The following is a 20,990-nucleotide window of genomic DNA, read 5'->3' on the forward strand; positions in this document are numbered from 1 at the left end:
TGCAACTTCTGACTTACTGTCACCAAAAAGGCTGATAGCTCAAGATCAAAACGGAGAGTATATCTTCCCCTAACTTACATATAGGAAACCAAGAGAAATTTACACAGAAATAACAGTGAAGAAAATGTGCCCGTAATTCAAGGTTCATTTGGTTTTAATGTGCTAAGTATCCAACCACCTTCTCTAAAGGATGTCTCAAACGTTACTAATCTAGAAAACATCTATTTCCACTATCCTTTAGCTAGAAGCCACTCACATAGCAGGTAACTCAAACATTTCTAGTATTTATACTTATTCAAAAGTTGATGGTTAGACAAGCTGTTGGTCCTTTAAATAAACATCTTAAGTTCTCTTGCCCCTTAAAATAATGGTTCCTTAAGTTTTCTACCCCTTAGCGTCCCTTCCCCAGGTAATTTCACACTTCTAATTCCACCATCAGTTCTCTTTTTTTTTTTCATGAAACAGAGTCTCACTCTGTCACCCAGGCTGGAGTGCAATGCAGCGCGATCTCGTCTCACTGCAACCTCCACCTCCCAGGTTCAAGCAATTCTCCTGACGCAGCCTCCCGAGTAGCTGGAATTACAGGCGTGTGCCACCCAGCCCAGTTAACTTTTGTATTTTTGGTAGAGACGGGGTTTCACCATGTTGGCCAGGCTGGTCTTGAACTCCTGACCTCAGGTGATCCATCTGCCTTGACCTCCCAAAGTGCTGGGATTACAGGCATGAGCCTCCGCACCCGGCCCCGGCATCAGTTCTTACAACAAATTTCTGGTAAAGAGATTTACCAAAAAAAGAGTAAGTTCTATATGGCCTACAAAATTTTTGCACTGCTTATCTAAGATATACAATCAGTATTTTTCTTTGCAATGGGAAAAGCATATCAAACAATGGTTTGCAAACTTTCTCAGTTCATGGTTATCATCCTTAGTATCTCAGCAATTTTTCCCAAGGCACTCCTAAGTCTCAAAGAAATAACAACTCCATTTATTAAGCTGTTAGGTCAAAACAATTGAGTAAGTATTCATGTCCTATGAGCTTACCACCTACTGAGCACTACAATACTTCTCAAACCTTGAAATTCAACTGGCTATCACCATCCCCATTTATTTTTATCATTTATTTTTACATAGTAGTTACTTATCACAGCAAGGCCAAAAACCCAGCTTTGCAAAGACATAACTTCATCAAAAAGAATGTAATGATTTAATGTTAAAACCTTTAGCTATTTCAGCTAGTAGTTAGAGTGGTGTCCTATAGATGTCTCTATAATTCCCTTAAAAATTTTAAATATCCCATGGTGCTCCAGTTAGTCTGCTGCAGCAACCCAGGGCTCCTTGGTTAAGAACCATAGCCTTGTAAGTTTCCAGTCCCCTGGAGAACAAATTCTCTTAAAACTAGGCCTATGAAGCTATTAGCCATGTCTAACTGGATTAAAAATGTAAATTCTAAAGTAAATATATTTACATCTTTTAAAATTAGGACTTTAGAGGAGAACTTACCTAAATCAAAATCATACATACAATAGGTCATCAAAATGTCATGAAGCAAAATCAACCCGGGATTATCTTGGCCTTCATAAAACTTGTTTGTTCGATCTGTTCTGTTAACATCTTTTTCTGAAGAGGAAAATCATCACATATTTGAAAAGCTTCCAAAAACCGGACTCTTATAAAGCTCACATCTTACAAGTACAGAGTCATTTTTCTTGCTATTAATTTCACTCACCAAGCTTTATTTAATGAAGAAAAAATTCATCAAATTCTATTTCAAATATGCAATAAAGTAACATTTCAGAATTTTTTCAAGAATCAGTCCTCCTCCTCATAGGCAGATTTTAAAATATTTTTCAATTTTTATCTAAACATAGAAACCTTTCAACTGCATAGTGGAAAACATTTTCAATGAATTAAAAGCAACACTAAGTAATAATCTGCATTACCAACAAAAATGCCAGTCATTAATGCATGTCACAGATACTAGTACTTGAAAACTAATTTTAAAAAGCTACCACCTAATCAAGCATAATCAAAGAGATTTGTTTCATTCACAATTACTGCATTTATTATAAGTATCATCAAATTCTTTGTCATGTCTCAATCATCTTTAGGACAAATTATTTCCTTATTTTCCTATCTACACAATTTAGATATCATTAAAGTTGGAAATGACTTCATGAGAAACAGATTTGGAAACATCATCATGAGTGTGTCCAAAGTTGTACTGACAATTCAATTCACAAACACTGATGCCTAAGTGCATCATGATGTGAGAGACTTTACAAGGAATTCTCCAAACTTGAATCTCTCAGTAAATTAGGAAGAAGTAACTTAAACAAACTGCTGTAGAATCAATTGTTTAAAAGTGATAACTGTCTCCCCCCAATTAAACTGAGTAATCTGAAAACTTTCTCAAAACTCTTTACAAAGAGATGAGGAGGTCAGGTGTGGTGGCTCACGCCTGTAATCCCAGCACTTTGGGATGCCGAGACAGGTGGATCACCTGAGGTGAGGAGTTCAAGATCAGCCTGGCCAATATGGCGAAACCCTGTCTACCAAAAATACAAAAATTAGCCGGGCATGCTGGTGTGCACCTGTAATCTCAGCTACTCAGAAGGCTGCGGCACGAGAATGGCTTGAACCCAGGAGGCGGAGGCTGCAGTGAGCCAAGATCGCACCACTGCACTCCAGCATGGGCCACAGAGTGATACTGTCTCAAAAATAGTAATAATAAAAAAAAGATAAGGAGATACAATAGAGTGGAATCTAACAACAGGATATGATGTGAGCTTAATTAGATTCTGTAACGGCATTTTAAAAATTATTCAAATATTTTAGCTTTCTGTTAAAATGTACTACATTTGATTTTTAAAAAGCAAGCAAATACCCACAGAATTGTGGATACAGTTCTCAAATAAGCAAAAGTAATACCAGAAAAATTCATGCTATTTATATAAAATTACAATTAAAAATGTCAAAATGGGCCAGGTACAGTGGTTCATGGCTATAATCCCAGCACTTTGGGAGGCCAAAACAGGAGGACTGCTTAAGCCCAGGAATTCAAGAACAGCCTGGGCAACATGGCAAAACCCTGTCTCTACAAAAAATACAAAAATTACCCAGGCATGGTGACGCTTGCCTGTGGTACCAGCTACTCAGAAGGCTGAGGTGGGAGAATCACCTGAGCCCACGAAGTTGAGGCTGCAGGAAGCTGAGATGGCACCACGTACTCTAGCCTGGGCGACACAGTGCGACCCTGCCTCAAAAAAAAAAAAAAAAAAACAAAATGAAACTGCTTCTGTCTCATTTCACAGTTGATAAAGTTCATAATTTTTATTAACTCAAGCATAATTTATATTACCACAATGCCAGTACAGAGTATCTGCCTTAATATGTTTTTCAAACATAGTAAAAAAAAGTTGTTTGTATTCTCATGAACTACCAGTATTTCTTCTTGTATAAATATTTAATAGTGACAAGCCAGGTGAAAATCAGAAAAGGGATAAAAAGTAATATATATAAACGCTATTTTATAATTATTTCTAGAAATCCCATTTCTGAAAAGGAGTACTTCAGTTAAAAACAAAAAGCTCTTATTAAATCTAACTCTCCATCTAATGTGATGTAGCTAAAAAAAAGGCTGAAGAAAAACACAACCACATTAACTGACCCCATTTTATATTCACCATCACTAACATCAAGTGGATCCTGAATGCTGTCTGGCAATCCTGCTCTATTTCCCTTGTCCATTCACTCCCTATTCATAAAATTATTTTATACTTCCTTTCTCTTCAAGCCTCCATCTTCTCCCACATCCTCACTCAGATAAGGACCCTGCTTCCTATTTCTGAGAAAATGACACTATTTAGAGAATTTCCACAGGTTCCCACTATTCTAACCACACAACCGTGTTTGAACTGATACAGTCTCCCCGCTCTCCTAACACTATAAATGAGTTTCATTAATTCTGTGGCAAAGACCAACCCCTCCTCTTGTGCATGAGAACCATCCCCTATTGACTACCCAAGGACTCTAGTAATTCTTATCTAGTTACTCTAGTAATTACCTCCCTCTTCAGCTTTACCAGTTTTTCCTTTCTACTGGACCATTCCCATAGTATTCAACTTTATATTATTTCTTTCAACATCATTAAAACCTTTCTTAATCCTACTTTTCCCTCTAACTGCTAGCTCACTTTCTGAAACTACATCTGTTTTCAGCAAAACTCCTTGAAAGAGCTGTATGTATTGTCTCCAAGTTGTCTTCCATTTCTCTTCAATTCACTCTAATCAGGTTATCACATGCACCAATCCATCAAAATTCTTCTTTAATCAAAATCTCCAGTGATCTCCTTATTCCTCTATGCAATGGTCAATTTAAATAATCTTACTTGGCATCCCAATTACCCTTTCTTGAAATACTTTCTTCATTTGTCTTTTAGGACATCAAACTTACATGTTTTCTATCTATCTATGAAATAGATAGCCACAGTTTCTCTGTGGCTCTTTACTTAAGTCTCTTCTATCTTCTAATTTTTCCTACTTATAAATTGAAGTGCCCCAGGGCTCAGTTCTTGGGCTTTTATTTTTATAACTGTACTGCTCCCTTGGCAATTTAATCTATTTTTTTTTCCTTCCAAGTTTTATTTTAGGTTCAAGGGGTACATGTGCAAGTTTGTTACACAGGTAACCGGTGTGTCATGGGGGTTTGGTGTACAGATAGTTTTGCCACCCAGGTAATGAGCATAACACCCAACAGGTAGTTTTTCAATCCTCACCCTCCTACCACCCTTCACTCTCAAACAGCCCTAGTGTCTACTGTTTCCTTTTTTGTGTCCACGTGTACTTAATGTTTCCCTCCTACTTGTACTGAGAACATGTGGTATTTGGTTTTCTGCATTAATTCACTTAGGATTATGGCCTCCAGTTCCACATATATTGCTGCAAAGGCTAGGATCTCTTTATTATGGCTGCATAGCATTCTATGCTGTATATGTACATTTCTTTATCCAGTCCACCACTGATGGGCATCTAAGCTGATTTCATGTCTTCGCTATTGTCAAATAGTGTTGCTATGAACATACATGTGCATTTACCTTTGTGATATAATGATTTGTATCCCTTTGGACATATATCCAGTAATGGGATTGCTGGGTCGAACGGTAGTTCTATTTTAAGTTCTTTGGGAAATGTCTAGACTGCTTTCCACAGTGGCTGAACTAATTTACATTCCCACCAGCAGTGTATTAGCGTTCCCTTTTCTCTACAACCTTGCCAGCATCTGTTATTTTTTGACTTTTTAGTAACAGCCATTATGACTACCAGGAGATGGTATCTCATTGTGGTTTTGAATTGTATGCTGCAATAACTAGTAATATTGAGCATTTTTCCATATGCTGGTTGGCTATGTGTACGTCTTCTTTTAAGACGTGTCTGCAGCCAGGCACGGTGGCTCACGCCTGTAATCCCAGCACGTTGGGAGGCCAAAGCGGGTAGATCACGAGGCCAGGAGTTCAAGATCAGCCTGGCCAAGATGGTAAAACCCTGTCTCTACTAAAAAAAAATTCTAAAATTAGCCCACCATTGTGGCGGCCGCCTGTAATCCCAGCTACTGGGGAGGCTGAGGCAGAGAATTGCTTGAACCCGGGAGGCAGAGGTTGCAGTGAGCAGAGATTGCACTGCTGCACTCCAGCCTGGGCGACAGAGGGAGACTCTTTGTCTCAAAAAAAAAAAAAAAGTCTGCTCATGTCCTTTGCCCATCTTTTAATGGGGTTGTTTCTGCTTGTTGATTTGAGTTCCTTACAGATTCTGGGTATTAGACCTTTGAAAGATACATACTTTGCAAATGTTTTCTCCCATTCTGTAGGCCATTTACTCTGTTGATTGATAGTTACTTTTGCTGTACAGAAGCTCTTTAGTTTAATTAGGTCCCACTTGTCAATTTCTGTTTTGGTTGTAATTGCTTTCGCAGTCTTCTTCATCAAGTCTTTGCCTGGGTCGATATCCTCAATGGTATTGCCTAGATTTTCTTCTAGGGTCTTTATAGTTTCAGGTTTTACATTTAAGTATTTAATCCATCTTAACTGATTTTTGTATATGGCGAAAGGTAGGGGTCCAGTTTAATTCCTCTGCATATAGCTAGCCAGTTAGCCCAGCAACATTTATTGAATAGGGAGTCATTTCCCTGTGGCTTGTTTTTGTCAGCTTTGTCAAAGATCAGATGGCTGTAGGTATATGGCTTTATTTCTGGGTTCTCTAACATGTTTTGTTGCTTTATGTGTCTGGTTTTTGTCCCAGAACTATGCTATTTTAGTTACTATAGCCTTGCAGTATACTTTGAAGTCAGGTAGTATGGCCTCCAACTTTCTTCATTTTGCATTAAGATTGCTTTGGCTATTTGGGCTCGTTTTTGGTTGCATAAGAATGTTTTTTCTAATTCTGTGAAAAATGTCATTGGTAGTTTGATAGGAATAGCACTGAATCTATAAATAGCCTTGAACAGTACGGCCATTTTAAACAGTATTCTTTCAATCCATGGTATGAAATGTTTTTCTATTTGTTTGTGTTATCTCTGATTCCTTTCAGCAGTGTTTTGTAATTCTCATTGCAGAGTTCTTTCACCTCCCTGGTTAGCTGTATTTCTAGGTATTTCATTCTTTTTGTGCCTACTGTGAATGGGATCACATCCTTCACTGGGCTCTTGGCTTGGACGTTGTTGGTGTATACCAATGCTACTGATTTTTGTACATCGATTTTGTAAACTGAAACTTTGCTGAAGTTGTTTATCAGATCTAGGAGCCTTTGGGCAGAGACTATGGGGTTTTCTAGGTATAGTGTCATATTGCCTGTGAAGAGAGGGTGACTTCCTCTCTTCCTATCTGGATGCCTTTTCTTTCTTTCTCTTGCCTGATTCTATACCATGCTGAATAGGAGTGTCAGAGTGGGTATCCTTGTCTTGTTCTGGTTCTCAAGGGCAATGCTTCCAGCTTTTACCTGTTCAGTATGATGTTGGCTGTGGGTCTGTGATAGATGGCTCTTAATATTTTGAGGTTTGTACCTTTGACGCCTAGTTTGTTGAAGTAATCTAGTTTCATAATTCATAGTTTTATGTAATCTCATACTATCTATGTTGATGACCCCTAAATTTATCTCCAGTCCCATGAATTCCTGCCCTATATATCCACATTCAACTCAACATATTAACTTACGGACATTCAATAGGCATCTCAAAATTAAAATCTAAAACTGAATTCTAAATATTCTCTTCCAAACTTTCTTCTCTCAGTTTTTCCCATCTTAGACAGAAACAAAAACAAAAAAACAGCAATATTGGCTGGACACAGTGGCTCATGTCTATAATCCCAATGCTTTGTAACACTGAGATGGGAGAACTGCTTGAGGCCAGGAGTTGGAGACCAGCCTGGGAAACATAGTGAGACCCCATGTGTACAAAAAACTTTAAAAATTAGCCAGGTGTGGTGGTGCATGCATATAGCCCCAGCTACTTGGGAGGCTGAGGCTGGAGTATCCTTTGAGCCCAAGCTGCAGTGAATTATGATTGTGCCACTGCACTCCAGGCTGGGTGACAAGCAAGAATCTGTCTCTTGAAAGACAAAAACCCTAGCAATATCCATATGTCATATCCTCTTCCCTTTACATCAAGCAGTTGCTCTTCCTCTCTTCCCATCTGGATGCCCATTATTTCTATCTCTTGCCTGATTGCTCTGGCTAGGGCTTCCAATACTATACTGAACAGGAGTCATGAGAGAACCCCCTCTATTTTTCAAGTTTCTATTCAAATATCACTTTCCCACTAAAAGCTGTCTCTGCTTGCCCAAGTTAAAATGGCCAACATGGCACACAAACATCCTAACCCTCTTCCTTGCCTTATTTTTCTATTTGGCATGTATCACTAACATACCACATATGTCACTTACTTAACTTGTTTACTGTCTGTTCTTCCACAAGAATGAAAACTCCTTTAGGGCAAGAATTTTGCCTGTTTTGTGCACTGATGAATCCCCAATGCCTAGAGGACAGCCTAGTACATAATAGGCACTAAGTAATATTTATTGAAAGAATGAATGAGTGTATGAATGCTTGAAATAATCAATTTGGTTTTCAGAAAGATCCTTTGGTGATTTTAACCCATTTATGCCAGAGGTTGCGAATTTCTGTGTGTGAAAAATCAGACCTTGGAGATGACCTTGAGCAGTAGGATAGAAATAACTCCCACAAACTCAGTGTTCCAATAATGGAAAACTAGACATAAATGAGTTAATGTGTTGCCAAGGTTAGAAACCACTGCTTTAAAAACAGGGATTCCTGAGCTTTCTTAACTGTCTCTTTTTCCACTAGGTGGCACATCTGTTTCCATGGATATTTATACTGATAATACCCAAATTTCTATCTCCTACCAGACTAGTCCAGACTATTCAACTAGTTATTTGACATTCCATTTGTATTTTTCACCTTAAGGTATATATACTTTAACACTTAATTCAATTTCACCATACCCCATTTCTCCTCATCTCCGTAAGGGGTATCACTAACTGCCTGTTTTCTAGTCAGAAACTGAGTCCTATTTTTTATTTCTCTTTCCCCTTCACACCCCATATTTAATACATCAGAAAGTCTTACCAACTCTAACACCAAAATATAACTTGAATTTACCTTTTTTTTTTTTTGAGAAGGGGTCTCAATCTGTCACCCAGGCTGGAGTGTAGTGGCACAATCACAACACACTGTGGCCTCAACCCCCCAGGCTCAAGTGATCCTCCCTCCTCAGCCTCCCAAATACTGGGATTACAGGTGGGAGCCACCATGGCCGGTCTCACCTACTTCTTTTTACCTTCTCTACTACTATTTTCTTGCCTGGACTTCTGCTTTCTACTAACTGGTCTCCCTATTCCTACTCTTACTTTGATTGAATTTCCACAAAGCAGTAAAAATGATTTTAAAATGTAAATAAAATACTCTTCCTTAAAACGCTCCAATAGATTCTCATCACACTTAAAGTAAAATCCAGCTTATTGGCATGTATGCAAGACCTAAAGCTTACTGCGTAGTTTTGTTTTTAATAAAAGTAAATTTATACTACCTAAAAAGCTTTTGATAATCATTCTCAAAATACTTTTGGGAAAAAGCATTATAGAAAAAGAATGCTTTAAAACTAACTTATTTATACACTTCTACTGGCAGAAAGCATGGTATAGCTGAAAGGCCACTTAAAAATTAGATCTGAGTATGAATGAGTCTGAGCTATAAAACTAACCAGATAGATGGCTTAAGACAACTGACTAACCTTTCTGGGCTTCAATTTTATCTGCTAAAAATGAACGAAGTAGGCTAAAGTATGTCTCAATTCAAATTACATTATGGGGACTTTAAATATCTAAATTTTTCTACCAGTCTCCTGGAAAGGATGAGAACAGGACATGAAAGGTTGAGAATATCAGAGACATCAACACTGATGCTTGATATAAAGGGAAGAGGATATGGCATGCAGAAAGAAGAGGCTTAAAATACAAGTTTAGTTGACCTCTAACTTCCCTTCCAGTTCAAATACTTTACGCTCAAGCAGGAGTAAAACACCAGAATCCATTATTGTTTTTCCTATTGAAACTGAAAACAGCAAGAAGCTTCAGTTAGAAACTTTAGATAACTCCAAAACTCAGGACTCCCAACCTTTTGCCTTAATCAGAGAAAGGACAAAGTTTATTCTGGTATAATTTACATTTCAGAAAAATAAATTCTTTTTGGATCAAAAGTATCACTGCCAAAAAGATGTTGTTTTTATGTCCACAAACGGTACCAAATCAGCTTGTTATGTTGGGCTTTCTAAATAAAATTTTAAAAATTCTTTCTTTCATGAGAGGGCATTAACAACAGTAACAAATCCCTCTATCGTTCTTTATGAAACCACAGATATACAAATCCAGATACCATAAAGGAATTTCAAAACTAAGTTCCAGTACTATCCAATGCTATCCTAAAATTACACAGACAATGTAATAAGAACCTTAAACTGGGCTCTGCACTTATTTAAACCATGTGACCTTGGACAAGTCATTTATGTTCTCCATGCTTCAGTTTCTCATTCGTAAATGGAGATTATGAATTGCAGCTAATGTTTTTATGATAAAATTCTATCAAGCATCTCTATGTTTTAGAGAATAGTTATCCCCAGGTAAATATTCTATTTTCAAATACTAACTAAACTTTATATCTGGAGTCATTTAATTTTAAAAATGAAATATATGTATATTTAAAGAAGTTCTGAAGGGATATAAACCAATACCTATTAACCATAATTATCTCTGGGTGACAGAAACAAAAATAATTTATATTTACCTCTTTTTGCTCATCTACAGTTACTAAATTTTCTACAATAAACACTTTCATAATAAAAAAGAAAATAAAGTTTTTAAAAAATGAAATTAATTCAACAAGCAAATACAGGTAAATAATCTTTTTTAGAAATTCATACTTTGGAACTGAAAATTAAATATATCAACACTTATAAATACACTTACTGAATTAATATGCCTATTGGAAGAGGAACAACAAAGAACATTAAACACACATTGCAATGTACTTTTCTATTCTGATTTCTCTTTTGAGCCCTAGCACTGTTAGCGTGTATCTTCACTTCTTTAATCTCATCAAGATTTCAATGTAATCCCCTCTTGCATTTCCAAAGTTGTTAAGAAAAAAATTACCGATAAGACTTCTATAATCTCTTAACCTTGAATTTCTTTTCTCTTGTTCCTGGCTGACAGATTTCCACTGCAGTTTCATTCTGAAGTATTCATCACTATAGAAAACAATTTGACACCAAAGAAAGCTATTTGAAAACTTTATTTTTAACACTGTTTAACTGGGTTTTTCTATAAACAGTATATCAAAGCATTTATGATGCTAACGGAATGTAAGTTCATAAAAACAACAGCGAAACGTTTAAAGTTAAACAAGTAAGTGAAAACAAGAGAAAAAATACCCTATACATATCACAAAGTTTATGTGATAAACTTTGTTCCACTACTAGAAAAACTTTAGGTATTCTTTTACAAAAACATTTATCTAATCCTTAAAATCATCTCTAAAGTATTCTAATAATGAAATATCTTAACCACTAAAGTTTCTAAATAATTGTAAATACAAATCTAAGTGATTTTTTTTTTTAAAGTGACATTATAGTTCCATTTCCAAGCAGTTTTTTGCAGAAACTAGTTAATGTAAAAATGTTTTAGAAGAACTGGTAAACATGCTGAAAAGAGAAGACTGTCAGATAACTTAAATATGAACATAATGACTGAAAATAGCTTTAACTCAAAGCCTAGACTGACAACTGAGAACAAGAAGTTGCACCTGGAAAGTTGGTCTGTGTTTCAAGTCTTAGAAATAACTTAAAATAGAAATACTCTTCCAAAAAGAATGAAGGATCCATTATAAGAGTATCAGAAAAGTAACTTAAAGGTAATTAATCTAAATAGCAAATATATTTCTTATGAGCCAATTTTATAATTTCATAATGAATTGTAAAAGTGAATCAAGATGAATGAGAGATGTTTTTAAGTGTATGTCTACATAGCTATCTTTCAAGTATGCAAAATGCTTGTACGAGGCTTATATAAGGGAAATAGAGTATGTTTATCTTCTTTTTACATATTCACAAAAATAAATGCAACGAGGTGCTTCTAATAAGTGTTTCTGATTTAAAATAATTAGAATGCTCATAATTTTTGAGTTAAAACAATAAAAATTAAGTTGTTTTCCCATTCCCTAGTCTATTCCAAATCCTCATCTAGAAACCCTATACTAATTTGTATGGGTGGGTTACTCGAATCTCTTTGAATGAATGTACAAAAGACCATTACTTACGTTTTTTGCTTTTGTAATTGGGTTCTTTCCTCCTTGGTACTGTCCCAGGGAAAATAACCCAGAAGAAATTTCCAAGCTTGCTTTCTCAATGCATGACTAAGTCCCTGAAGAAAGCATGCATATTAAACACATGAATGAAAAAGAATGCAATACTGTTAAGTTCACAAAACTTGCATATAAAAACGAAAACTAATCTTTAAGAGGTAGTTTTATATATGTAAATAGTTCAATTCAGTGAATACCATCTTGTTTTTTACTTCTAGATCCAAAAGATGTAAGTAGCTGCCAGAAAGTTTAAACAGTACACAGAATACAGCAGCCTACAGCAGACAGACAGTGGGACTGGTGAGTCTAAGCCCAATCTTAAAGAATAAGGCAAATGCCACTGGAATGCAGGCCTCCTTCACAAAACCTACAGAACTTCAAATACGGAAGAATATCCTCCCCCAGAGTTAAGGGTATCCCTCTACCCAACCCCCAGGAACATCATAAGCACCTCACTCTGTCCCACTCAATCCAGGAATTTTAAGGCATCATTCATCAAGAAATAACGGAGTTCATTCCTCCCCACTTCCCCTGCCAAAAAACAACCACCACCACCACCACAACAAAACCCACCAAAACAATAATAATAACTAGGAGTTTATAATACTGAATATTAGGAGTTTGTAAGACAAGCCATATTAGAGTGTTTAAATTACCCCTCTAAATATCATCTGCTTCATACTATCTACATTTAAAATTCTTCCTTCAGAATCAATGTTCTTAGTCCATTCTTCCAGTGATACTGGCTCTTTCCTTTGAACAACAGGTCGTTCCCCCAAATCAATCTAAAAATAAGATAAGCAATAACAAGTACATATTTAACCAGTGAAATGAAATAAAGGCATATAGAAACTAAATTTAAAATACTATTTTTCAGACATGACTTCTAATACTTCTAAGATCATCCCTCATTTTCCCATGTTTAGTTTAACTATAATAGTTGGCATTACATATGTTTCCCTTCTACTAAACACACAACAAACTGGGTTATAAGTTCAGAAACAGAAAACCCCACAGACTAAAAATATTTGTTATTAAAATAAAGTTCTTTACTATTTTGGGTTCAATTACATACATATAGAACATTCGACATGTAAATTCTATAAGAAACCTTCAAACCAAATGATACGCTGTATTATTTAAAAAGAAAGAATATATAATTATTCCATTAATCATATTCTAAAATTAGCTTTTCTTCTAAAGTTCGTATTTCTCAGAATTGATTCATGACCCACTAGCTTCACTTGGCATTTTCTATAGTGTTTTATTCAATTAACAGATGTTGATAATTTTAAAATACTATTTGCACGATAAACCCTTTAATTAAGCACTAAAATTTAGATATGTATAGTTTTCTAACTATGTACAAGCCTAGAATTGTAGCAAATTTAAGTCTTGCTGAGCACATATAAAGATCTGCCATAATTCAGGCCAAAACCCATCTTACTTGAAAAAGGAAGCATTACATGAGAATAAAAGCCCTAAAAGTAGTGTCCTGACTAGCTGTCTCTGATGCCTATGAGAAAACATGCAAGTAAGGAACAGAACTAAGAGGCTATAGGAAAGGTTCGCTCTTCACTCTACTATGCACTCAATGAAACAAACTTCTTTATTATCAAAATGTAATCAAAGAAGAGAGATCCAACATTAATCAAGAAAGAATATAAGATAGAGAACAAATGAAGAATTTAGTGGCAGGACAAGCACTCATTGTCAGATATACCAGCAAAAAGTTGTAAGAACAGATTATGGAAAGAGGCAGATATCACCAAAATTAAGTTTCTATTTCTATAGTACACGTTCTCCTGTTAAAACATAAGAGCTACATTAATACTAATCTTTACTCACTCTTGTGATGACTTCAAATCCTGGTTCTTCTTGTTGATTTATCTTTAGACCTGAAATAGCATCACTAAGAAAATCTGCCATTTCTGAAGGTGGTCGTTGATGTGTAGAGGGATCGCTGCCTCTCAAACTGTCAAAAATGTAGTTTGTGACTTTGGAAAATCCTATCATAGTTGCTGTATAAGGGTCCTTTTTAATTTTCTATGCAGTAGGAAGAAAAACATTAGCATTATTAATTCAAATAAAGAAAAATGAATACTCCAACATGGGCAAAAAAAGCAAAGCTTTTTAAAAGAAAAGAAATCAGGACTAAAACAGAGTGTTCTAAGATTATCTTAAATTTGTATTTTCTTTCTTGGAAGAAAAATTTAAATTTTCTAAGCCAATCATTTCATTTGGTTAAAAGAGCATAATAAATGATAAGTTAATGCCACTGATTGAATTGCAGATAAACAAATGATTTGCAGGCTTCACTCAATCTGCATACATCAGAAAACATACGCAGTGCTTACTTTCCAGTGGTGAATGGCCCACAACAGCTTTCTTCTGTCTAGCAGTCCTGCCTTCACACAAAAAAAATATTTCTTGAAGTGTGTACTACCATGCTATTCTGACACAAAATATTTGATTGCTAAATTTAAAAGCTCATATTTAAATATTAGCTGACTTTTAATCTAATTACGTGAATAGTAAATCATGCCAACAAGAATAATTTATTCTGGGACAATGCAACCCTGGAAAACGGCAAAAGGTTTTTCTACTGTTAAGCGCTAGGGTAACTTCTGAAGCCCAAACTAATTGCTCATTCATATTTAGCAAAAATAGTTATTTATTAAATAATTATTTTCACAATAAGTAAAATTATCCTCTTATTTCCTATTTCAAATAGTGTTTAGTTCTCTCTCTCATCCTCTTTCCTAAAAAGTTCCCTCTATATCTTATTAATCTCTACATCTTCAAAACCAGGAAAAGAACAGCTGGGACACAGCAAGCTCTCACATATTTGTTAAATGAATAAGTGAATAAATAAATAAATGAATAAATCATCTCATTACTTTACATAGTCATCTGAGTGATAATTAAATTTACTTCTGCCTATTATTAAGTGTACATTTTTAGCCTAATGCAAGAACAATACTCAAATATTCTTAGGGGAATAAGATTGTCATGACGTCAAAACAACCTACTTAAATTCAAACCAGATTTTTGCCTAAATTGATCATTAATGAATTCAAACTGGCTTGCTCTGTCACCCCTAACCTAATCAATAAAAGTTATGATACAACTCTATTGATGTCTAATTTTAGTATTATAATAAATGGACAAACTGCCTTATGAGTAAGAACCAAGGAAGCCTCTGAGTCTTGCAAATAACATGAAAACATATTATTGTTTCTGTAAAATTACAGAGAATAGTTCTAAAAAGATTACACAGACACACACACATACACACATATATATATATACCTGTCTCATTCTGCATACTCTGAGAAGATGAGAAGTAGGGGGCACATAAAATAATGCAGTCAGAATAATACATGATAGATTTAAGAAACATACTTGTATTAAACCATATGCTGGCTCATCAAGAAGATTTTCAAAAGACTGTGAAAGACTCTTATTTTGACAATTCACAAGAAGTGTTCTTTTATCCTGTGGAGATCTACAATAAAAAAGAGGATTTGTAGAAAATACTAACACACTGTATCAATTACTACGTGAACAATTACTGACACAAATGTTCCCTACAAAAAAAAAAAAACCAAAACATTTTAATGTCCAGTTCTAGAACAGTTTTCCATTAATACATTAGCAAATATTTAGTAACTATTTTAAAGGAGCTTCAAAACTACATGAAACATAAAATACAAAATTAACAAATACTAAATTAATACTCTGCATATAACATAAATAAAACAAAGTATATTTTTATTCCAGGTAAAGCCAAAAGGATTAAATTGGAATGAACCTAAATTCTTCTCTAGAATTATAGTAGAAAACCATTACAAGATATCTGGCTTTATTATCATAAAAATTAAAGAAAGCCAAAACAGACATTAGGAGTCATCAGTATGTAATATTTACATATAGAAAATATGTCTTATTTTGAAATGGTTTCCACCTTCATTCACAGCTTAGTAATACTGTAATATAAGATGTTTAAAACGTAAGATATATTAGTTATTTGATAAAGATCATTAATCATGCTAACCGTAATTACAAATGCACACACATGAACATATTTTAAAAAGATTATTACGTATGGTTTGGGTAATACTATGTTTTTAGTTCTTGCTTATTAAACTATAGAAGCAAGTCTCTTCACATTTCTTAGTAATGACAGAATTTAACAAAATCTTTTCAAAACAGACATCTAATTTCTAGTCATCTGACAAATTATCTAGTCTTTTTTCTATTTAGTGAGTTTTATGACTTCGTTCTAATAAACTGAGAACTTTTCTATGTTTAAAATAAAAATTAAATGTTATTTTACTGCTATACACCTCCTGTTTATTATGTTTGAGATAAGATCTTTAATAACAGTTATCTCTTCTCAATTCTAACATAACAGGATGCAACAGTAATGCTAGAGGGAATATGAAATCTAAAACAGGATCCTTATATTCTTACATAGTCAGAAACAGCACTCCATCTGCATATACAACAACAGTAGCTAATAAGCCCCTTGGCTTTTTAAAAAGGGCTGAGGTTGAGTCATTTGATATAGGAGGAAAAAACCATACATTTTAAAACATTCACTTTTCTGAATATTTTGGGGGGTCACAATTAATAGGCAGACTTACAGATTCTCTCACAAGGCATTTTTTAAACGATGGACCTTGAAATGTAGCATCAGAAAAGAAAAGTAGCTAAAAAACAAAATTTTATTCATAGCACAGTGCTGCTAGCACTGTCATTTTGTTTCTAACAATAAATTAAGCCAAATTATTTCTTTAAAACCCAAATAAAAAAATGCTCATGAAAGTCAAACCACTGTCTATACATATAAAATAGGAACTAATACGCAACTTTCAGCTCTCTGGGCTCAGATAACTCTATGGCTCCATATCTTAAACAGTGGCCACTAAACTGGAGATCAGAAGATGAAATGACTGGCTTACCAACAAGCAAACACAAATATTTTTTAAAAATAAATTCCTTCTTTTCTTTTTCGTAACTACTACTCTGTGATGGGGGGTGGAGGAAGCTCTAAGAAGCAGGGAAGATATGAAGAAAGTAAAGACCTGACTGCCCCAAAGGTAATCAACAAAACATTTAAAAAGTACATCAGTCAATGGACAAGAAGTACACTGTTATACTGCTAGGCAATTAAAGAGCTCATCATAAGGAAGACTGGTATTCCAAAATATTACCAGAATGTCTCCACCTTCCAGGTCACCACACTGATTTAATTTATAAATACGTATTCTGGGAAGTTGATCTCTCATGCTAACATTATTCAAGACTTTCAAACTCATTGCAGTAGTAAGACGAACGTTTAATGATGCTAATCCAGCAATTCTATTACAGCCTGCTAAACAATTTGAAGAAAACTACAGTCTAATATCACAACTATAGAAGCATATCTCCTGAAAATTCTGAAGTATATCCTAGGCTTTGGAGTGAGCCTCTCCCAAAGACCTCATAATAAACTCAGAAATTATAAACTGAACAATGCTTGTACACCCAAATGTAGCAGTAATTATTTCATATTTCTATTGAGAATGACCAACATGTAAGGCTAAAGAAATAAACAGCATTGCAGAGATTATCAATCAAAACTGGGAATAAAAAATAGAAAGGTACAGTAACAAAATTTTCCATCTAGAACCTACTCTTTTAAATGGTTGGTGCTGTTTAATGATACAACCAATTTGGCTTTTTAAGGGAATATTTTACTGCTTGGATATTTGCATATCAATGTAAAAATGGCCCAATATACAAAATAACCTAATGGAATCAACAGGTCTTATTCATATCTTAGCAACCAACTTGGTCCAGAAAAGTAAGAAAAACATATTCCTAGCTCATTCTTTTATCCAAGTGAACATCACATTCTAAATGATGATAAATCAAAGAATACTTACAAACACGAACAAATATGACAGTTTTCCTGATAAAAAAGAAAAGTATCTAAAAAATATTAAGCATCAAGAAGATGGCCTATGTTGCACTGACTAGATCAGGTTGTTGAGACTAAAAGAAGGAACTACACATGACTAGCCTAGCAGGGCCTCTTCCTGGCGCTTGTAAGTCATCTAGGTTGCCCATTCCTAGATTACTGGCAATCTCTGCTGGTCCATATGGTAAGGCCCTGCTCCTGTAAGAGGAAATTTAGCTCTTTAGGAAGATAAACTTAACTCACTAGGAAGTGGATTGGGAAGACAACAAGGCCACAAAAGCAAGCCACATTCCTCAATTTATCTTAATCAAAAATAAAAAAAGTTATCTGGTCTAATTCTCTTCATTTTGAACTCAAAAGAAGACAGGAAGGGTGACCGCTGGCATCCCAATGAGGCTGAAATCAGTGGTCTCTAAAACAATCTTTGACCATAGAAATAAGACTCTGGAAACATTGTTTTGCTTAGGATAACTGTTCCAGGGACAGGAAATGAGAACCCCCTGGCTGACACCTAGTAGAATAAAAGTTGGGTATAATATTTAGATATTTTCATTTATGTGAACTTTAACTTAAAATTTTGGGAATTCCACTTATTTGAATCCTAACTAACAAGAACAAGGGCCTTTAAATTTCTCCTTAGTAATTCACAATAGCAAAAGTGTGAAATAAACCTAAACGTCCATCAATGGTAGGCTGGATAAAGACAATGTGGTATATATGCACCATGGAATAGTACGTAGCCATAAAAAGAATAAGATCATGTCCTTGGCAGCAACATGGATGGAGCTGGAGGCTATTTTCCCAAAGCAAACTAATGCAGGAACAGAAAGTCAAATACTACATGTTCTCACTTACAAGTGGGAGCTAAACAACAACACATGGACACAAAGAGAGGAAAAACAGACACAGAGACTACTTGAGGGTGGAAAGTGCGAGGAGGGAGAGGATCAGAAAAACTACCTATCAGATACTATACTTATTACGTGTGACAAAATTATTTGTACATCAAAACCCCATGACACGCAGTTTACCTACTTAACAAACCTGCACATATACCCCTGAACCTAAAATAAAAGTTAAAACAAAAAAGATTCTGATAGTGAGGGATGGCTTATATAAATTTGGGACTTTTTAAATACTGGTGAATATCTACTTGGAACAGCTTTATTCTACTACTTGGACTCTATAAAATCTATGGTGAGCTACATGGCATAATACAATTGGGCATAATTTGTGACAGGAAGGAGACTAGGGAGGGAGCACTTATTTTCAGCCTAGAGCATGGAGGGGCCTTGGAGATAAAATATTTGATGCACTGTTTTTACACGTTTCAGACCATTTATGGGTCAAAAAGTAAATTGCCCTCCCAGTGTCACAGGACAATACACAAAGTAGTGGCTGATATTAGGAGAATAGCATTTGAAGTAGTTACGTGATACTATCTCCTTCCCCAAGAACAGCAGCCACATCCTGGTTCACTAAAAACTTAATGATTAAGCCTAATGAGAAAAGAAACAAAGTATACAAAGCTTTTTCTCTTTTACCAAATCATTAAAGGGTGCAATTAATCACTTAGGCTCACATCTCCTCCAACTCTATCCTCCCCTTAGTTGATTTCATTTCCTCTCAGAGTTTCAATCACTCCCACACATGGAAAACTTACATGTTATCCTAATATACTCTTACAGTGCCATATGTCTTATTCACAGCACTTATTACAGCTGCATTTTAAGGCAGGGGCCATGTCTTTTTTGATTACTGCTTTCCTTCCAGAAAATAACACTGCTGCATCTAAGACACAGTAGGCATTCAAAAAAATACTTGAATTAAATGAAAAAAAAAAAAAAAAAGAAACATGTACAAGGAACACCATTCCATGGCTTCACATTTTCAAATGGAAATAAGCACTTCTCCTAAAGAAACTCTCCTTCCCAGGGACTTAAGTGCTGAGATTGCGAAAGAGTAGGGTAGCATAATTCTTTCCAGGCTGTCTCTCTCCCCCTCTCTCTTACATCTGCCTATCAACAAGAGAAGGTGCTTTCATTCTGCTCTCATTCACATCCTCAGTGGTCTGTCCTCATTAGGAAAGCCTGTGGGTATCAAGAAGTAACAACAACCGGTTTAGTTCAAAACTAATCTGGGATGAATTATTATAATGCCGTATGTCTAAACCCCCTCTACTAACATTATTTTCATCACCATCTCTGATTTTTTTTTTTTTTGAGGCGAAGTCTCGCTCTGTCACCTAGGCTAGAGTGCAATGACACGATCTCTGCTGACTACAACCTCTGCTTCCCAGGTTCAAACAATTTTCCTGCCTCAGCCTCCCGAGTAGCTGGGATTACAGGTGCTCGCCACCACACCCGGCTAATTTTTGTATTTGTAGTAGAGATGGGGTTTCACCATGTTGGCCAGGCTGGTCTCAAACTCCTGACTTCAAGTGATCCGCCCACCTCGGCCTCCCAAAGTGCTGGGATTACAGGCATGGGCCAGTGTGCCCATCCCCATCTCTGATTCTCATACTTGTCATCTGTTTACAAATTTAGAAAAGGAAACAAGCTTTCACTTGCTACTCTCAAGAAAACACGAACAACACATATTCAAGGTATATATACCCCTATAACTGCTTAAGTGGTTATCAAGACTATCCTTGAACCCATCCAGGATAGAAAATTCTACCTCCTGAGAAAAACCCTGTCTCCTAATTTCTTTTTGGAGTTATATAAAGCAAATCTCCAATCTGTTTCTCACAAAAAACTTTCAAAAAGTATTTGTCAAATTGATAATTATCATGCCATTTATTCATTCAACTAATATTTATTGCACATTTATTATGTACCAGACACTGTAGCTAGGAACTAGGAATAATATGGAAACAATATAGATACAATCCCTATCCTTCAGAAGTTTACATTCTAGAGTAAAACACAAAAGAATAGACAAAATTACTGTATACTGTTAGGTGCCATGAAGGAAGCAAACGAGAAAATTAGATAGCGAGGAGCAGAGACAGGAAAACTACATTAGATGGGGAAAGAGGGCATCGTGGAAAGCCCCTCTGAGGAAGTGACATTAAATGGAGACCTCAGGAATCCAAGT

The 20,990-nt window shown here is 35.4% G+C and overlaps 1 protein-coding gene across 3 annotated transcripts in view; it reads right to left on the reverse strand.

Annotated features, from left to right (window-relative positions):
- Window positions 1-20,990, reverse strand: part of LOC105473364 (TBC1 domain family member 15) — an 87,519-nt gene that overhangs the window by 13,350 nt on the left and 53,179 nt on the right. For 2 of the 3 annotated variants that reach the window (XM_011727153.3, XM_071071440.1), the window contains exons 6-12: window positions 15,329-15,431; window positions 14,281-14,331; window positions 13,772-13,969; window positions 12,580-12,708; window positions 11,879-11,982; window positions 10,717-10,811; window positions 1,500-1,616 (exon numbers count right to left, since the gene is read on the reverse strand). In XM_011727153.3, coding sequence (XP_011725455.1) covers window positions 1,500-1,616; window positions 10,717-10,811; window positions 11,879-11,982; window positions 12,580-12,708; window positions 13,772-13,969; window positions 14,281-14,331; window positions 15,329-15,431 — 797 coding nt within the window. The remainder of the gene's footprint in view (window positions 1-1,499; window positions 1,617-10,716; window positions 10,812-11,878; window positions 11,983-12,579; window positions 12,709-13,771; window positions 13,970-14,280; window positions 14,332-15,328; window positions 15,432-20,990) is intronic. The other variant, XM_011727154.3, reaches the window with a different exon arrangement.

This window comes from Macaca nemestrina, chromosome 10 (genome assembly GCF_043159975.1).
Source record: "Macaca nemestrina isolate mMacNem1 chromosome 10, mMacNem.hap1, whole genome shotgun sequence".
Lineage (NCBI taxonomy): Eukaryota > Metazoa > Chordata > Mammalia > Primates > Cercopithecidae > Macaca > Macaca nemestrina.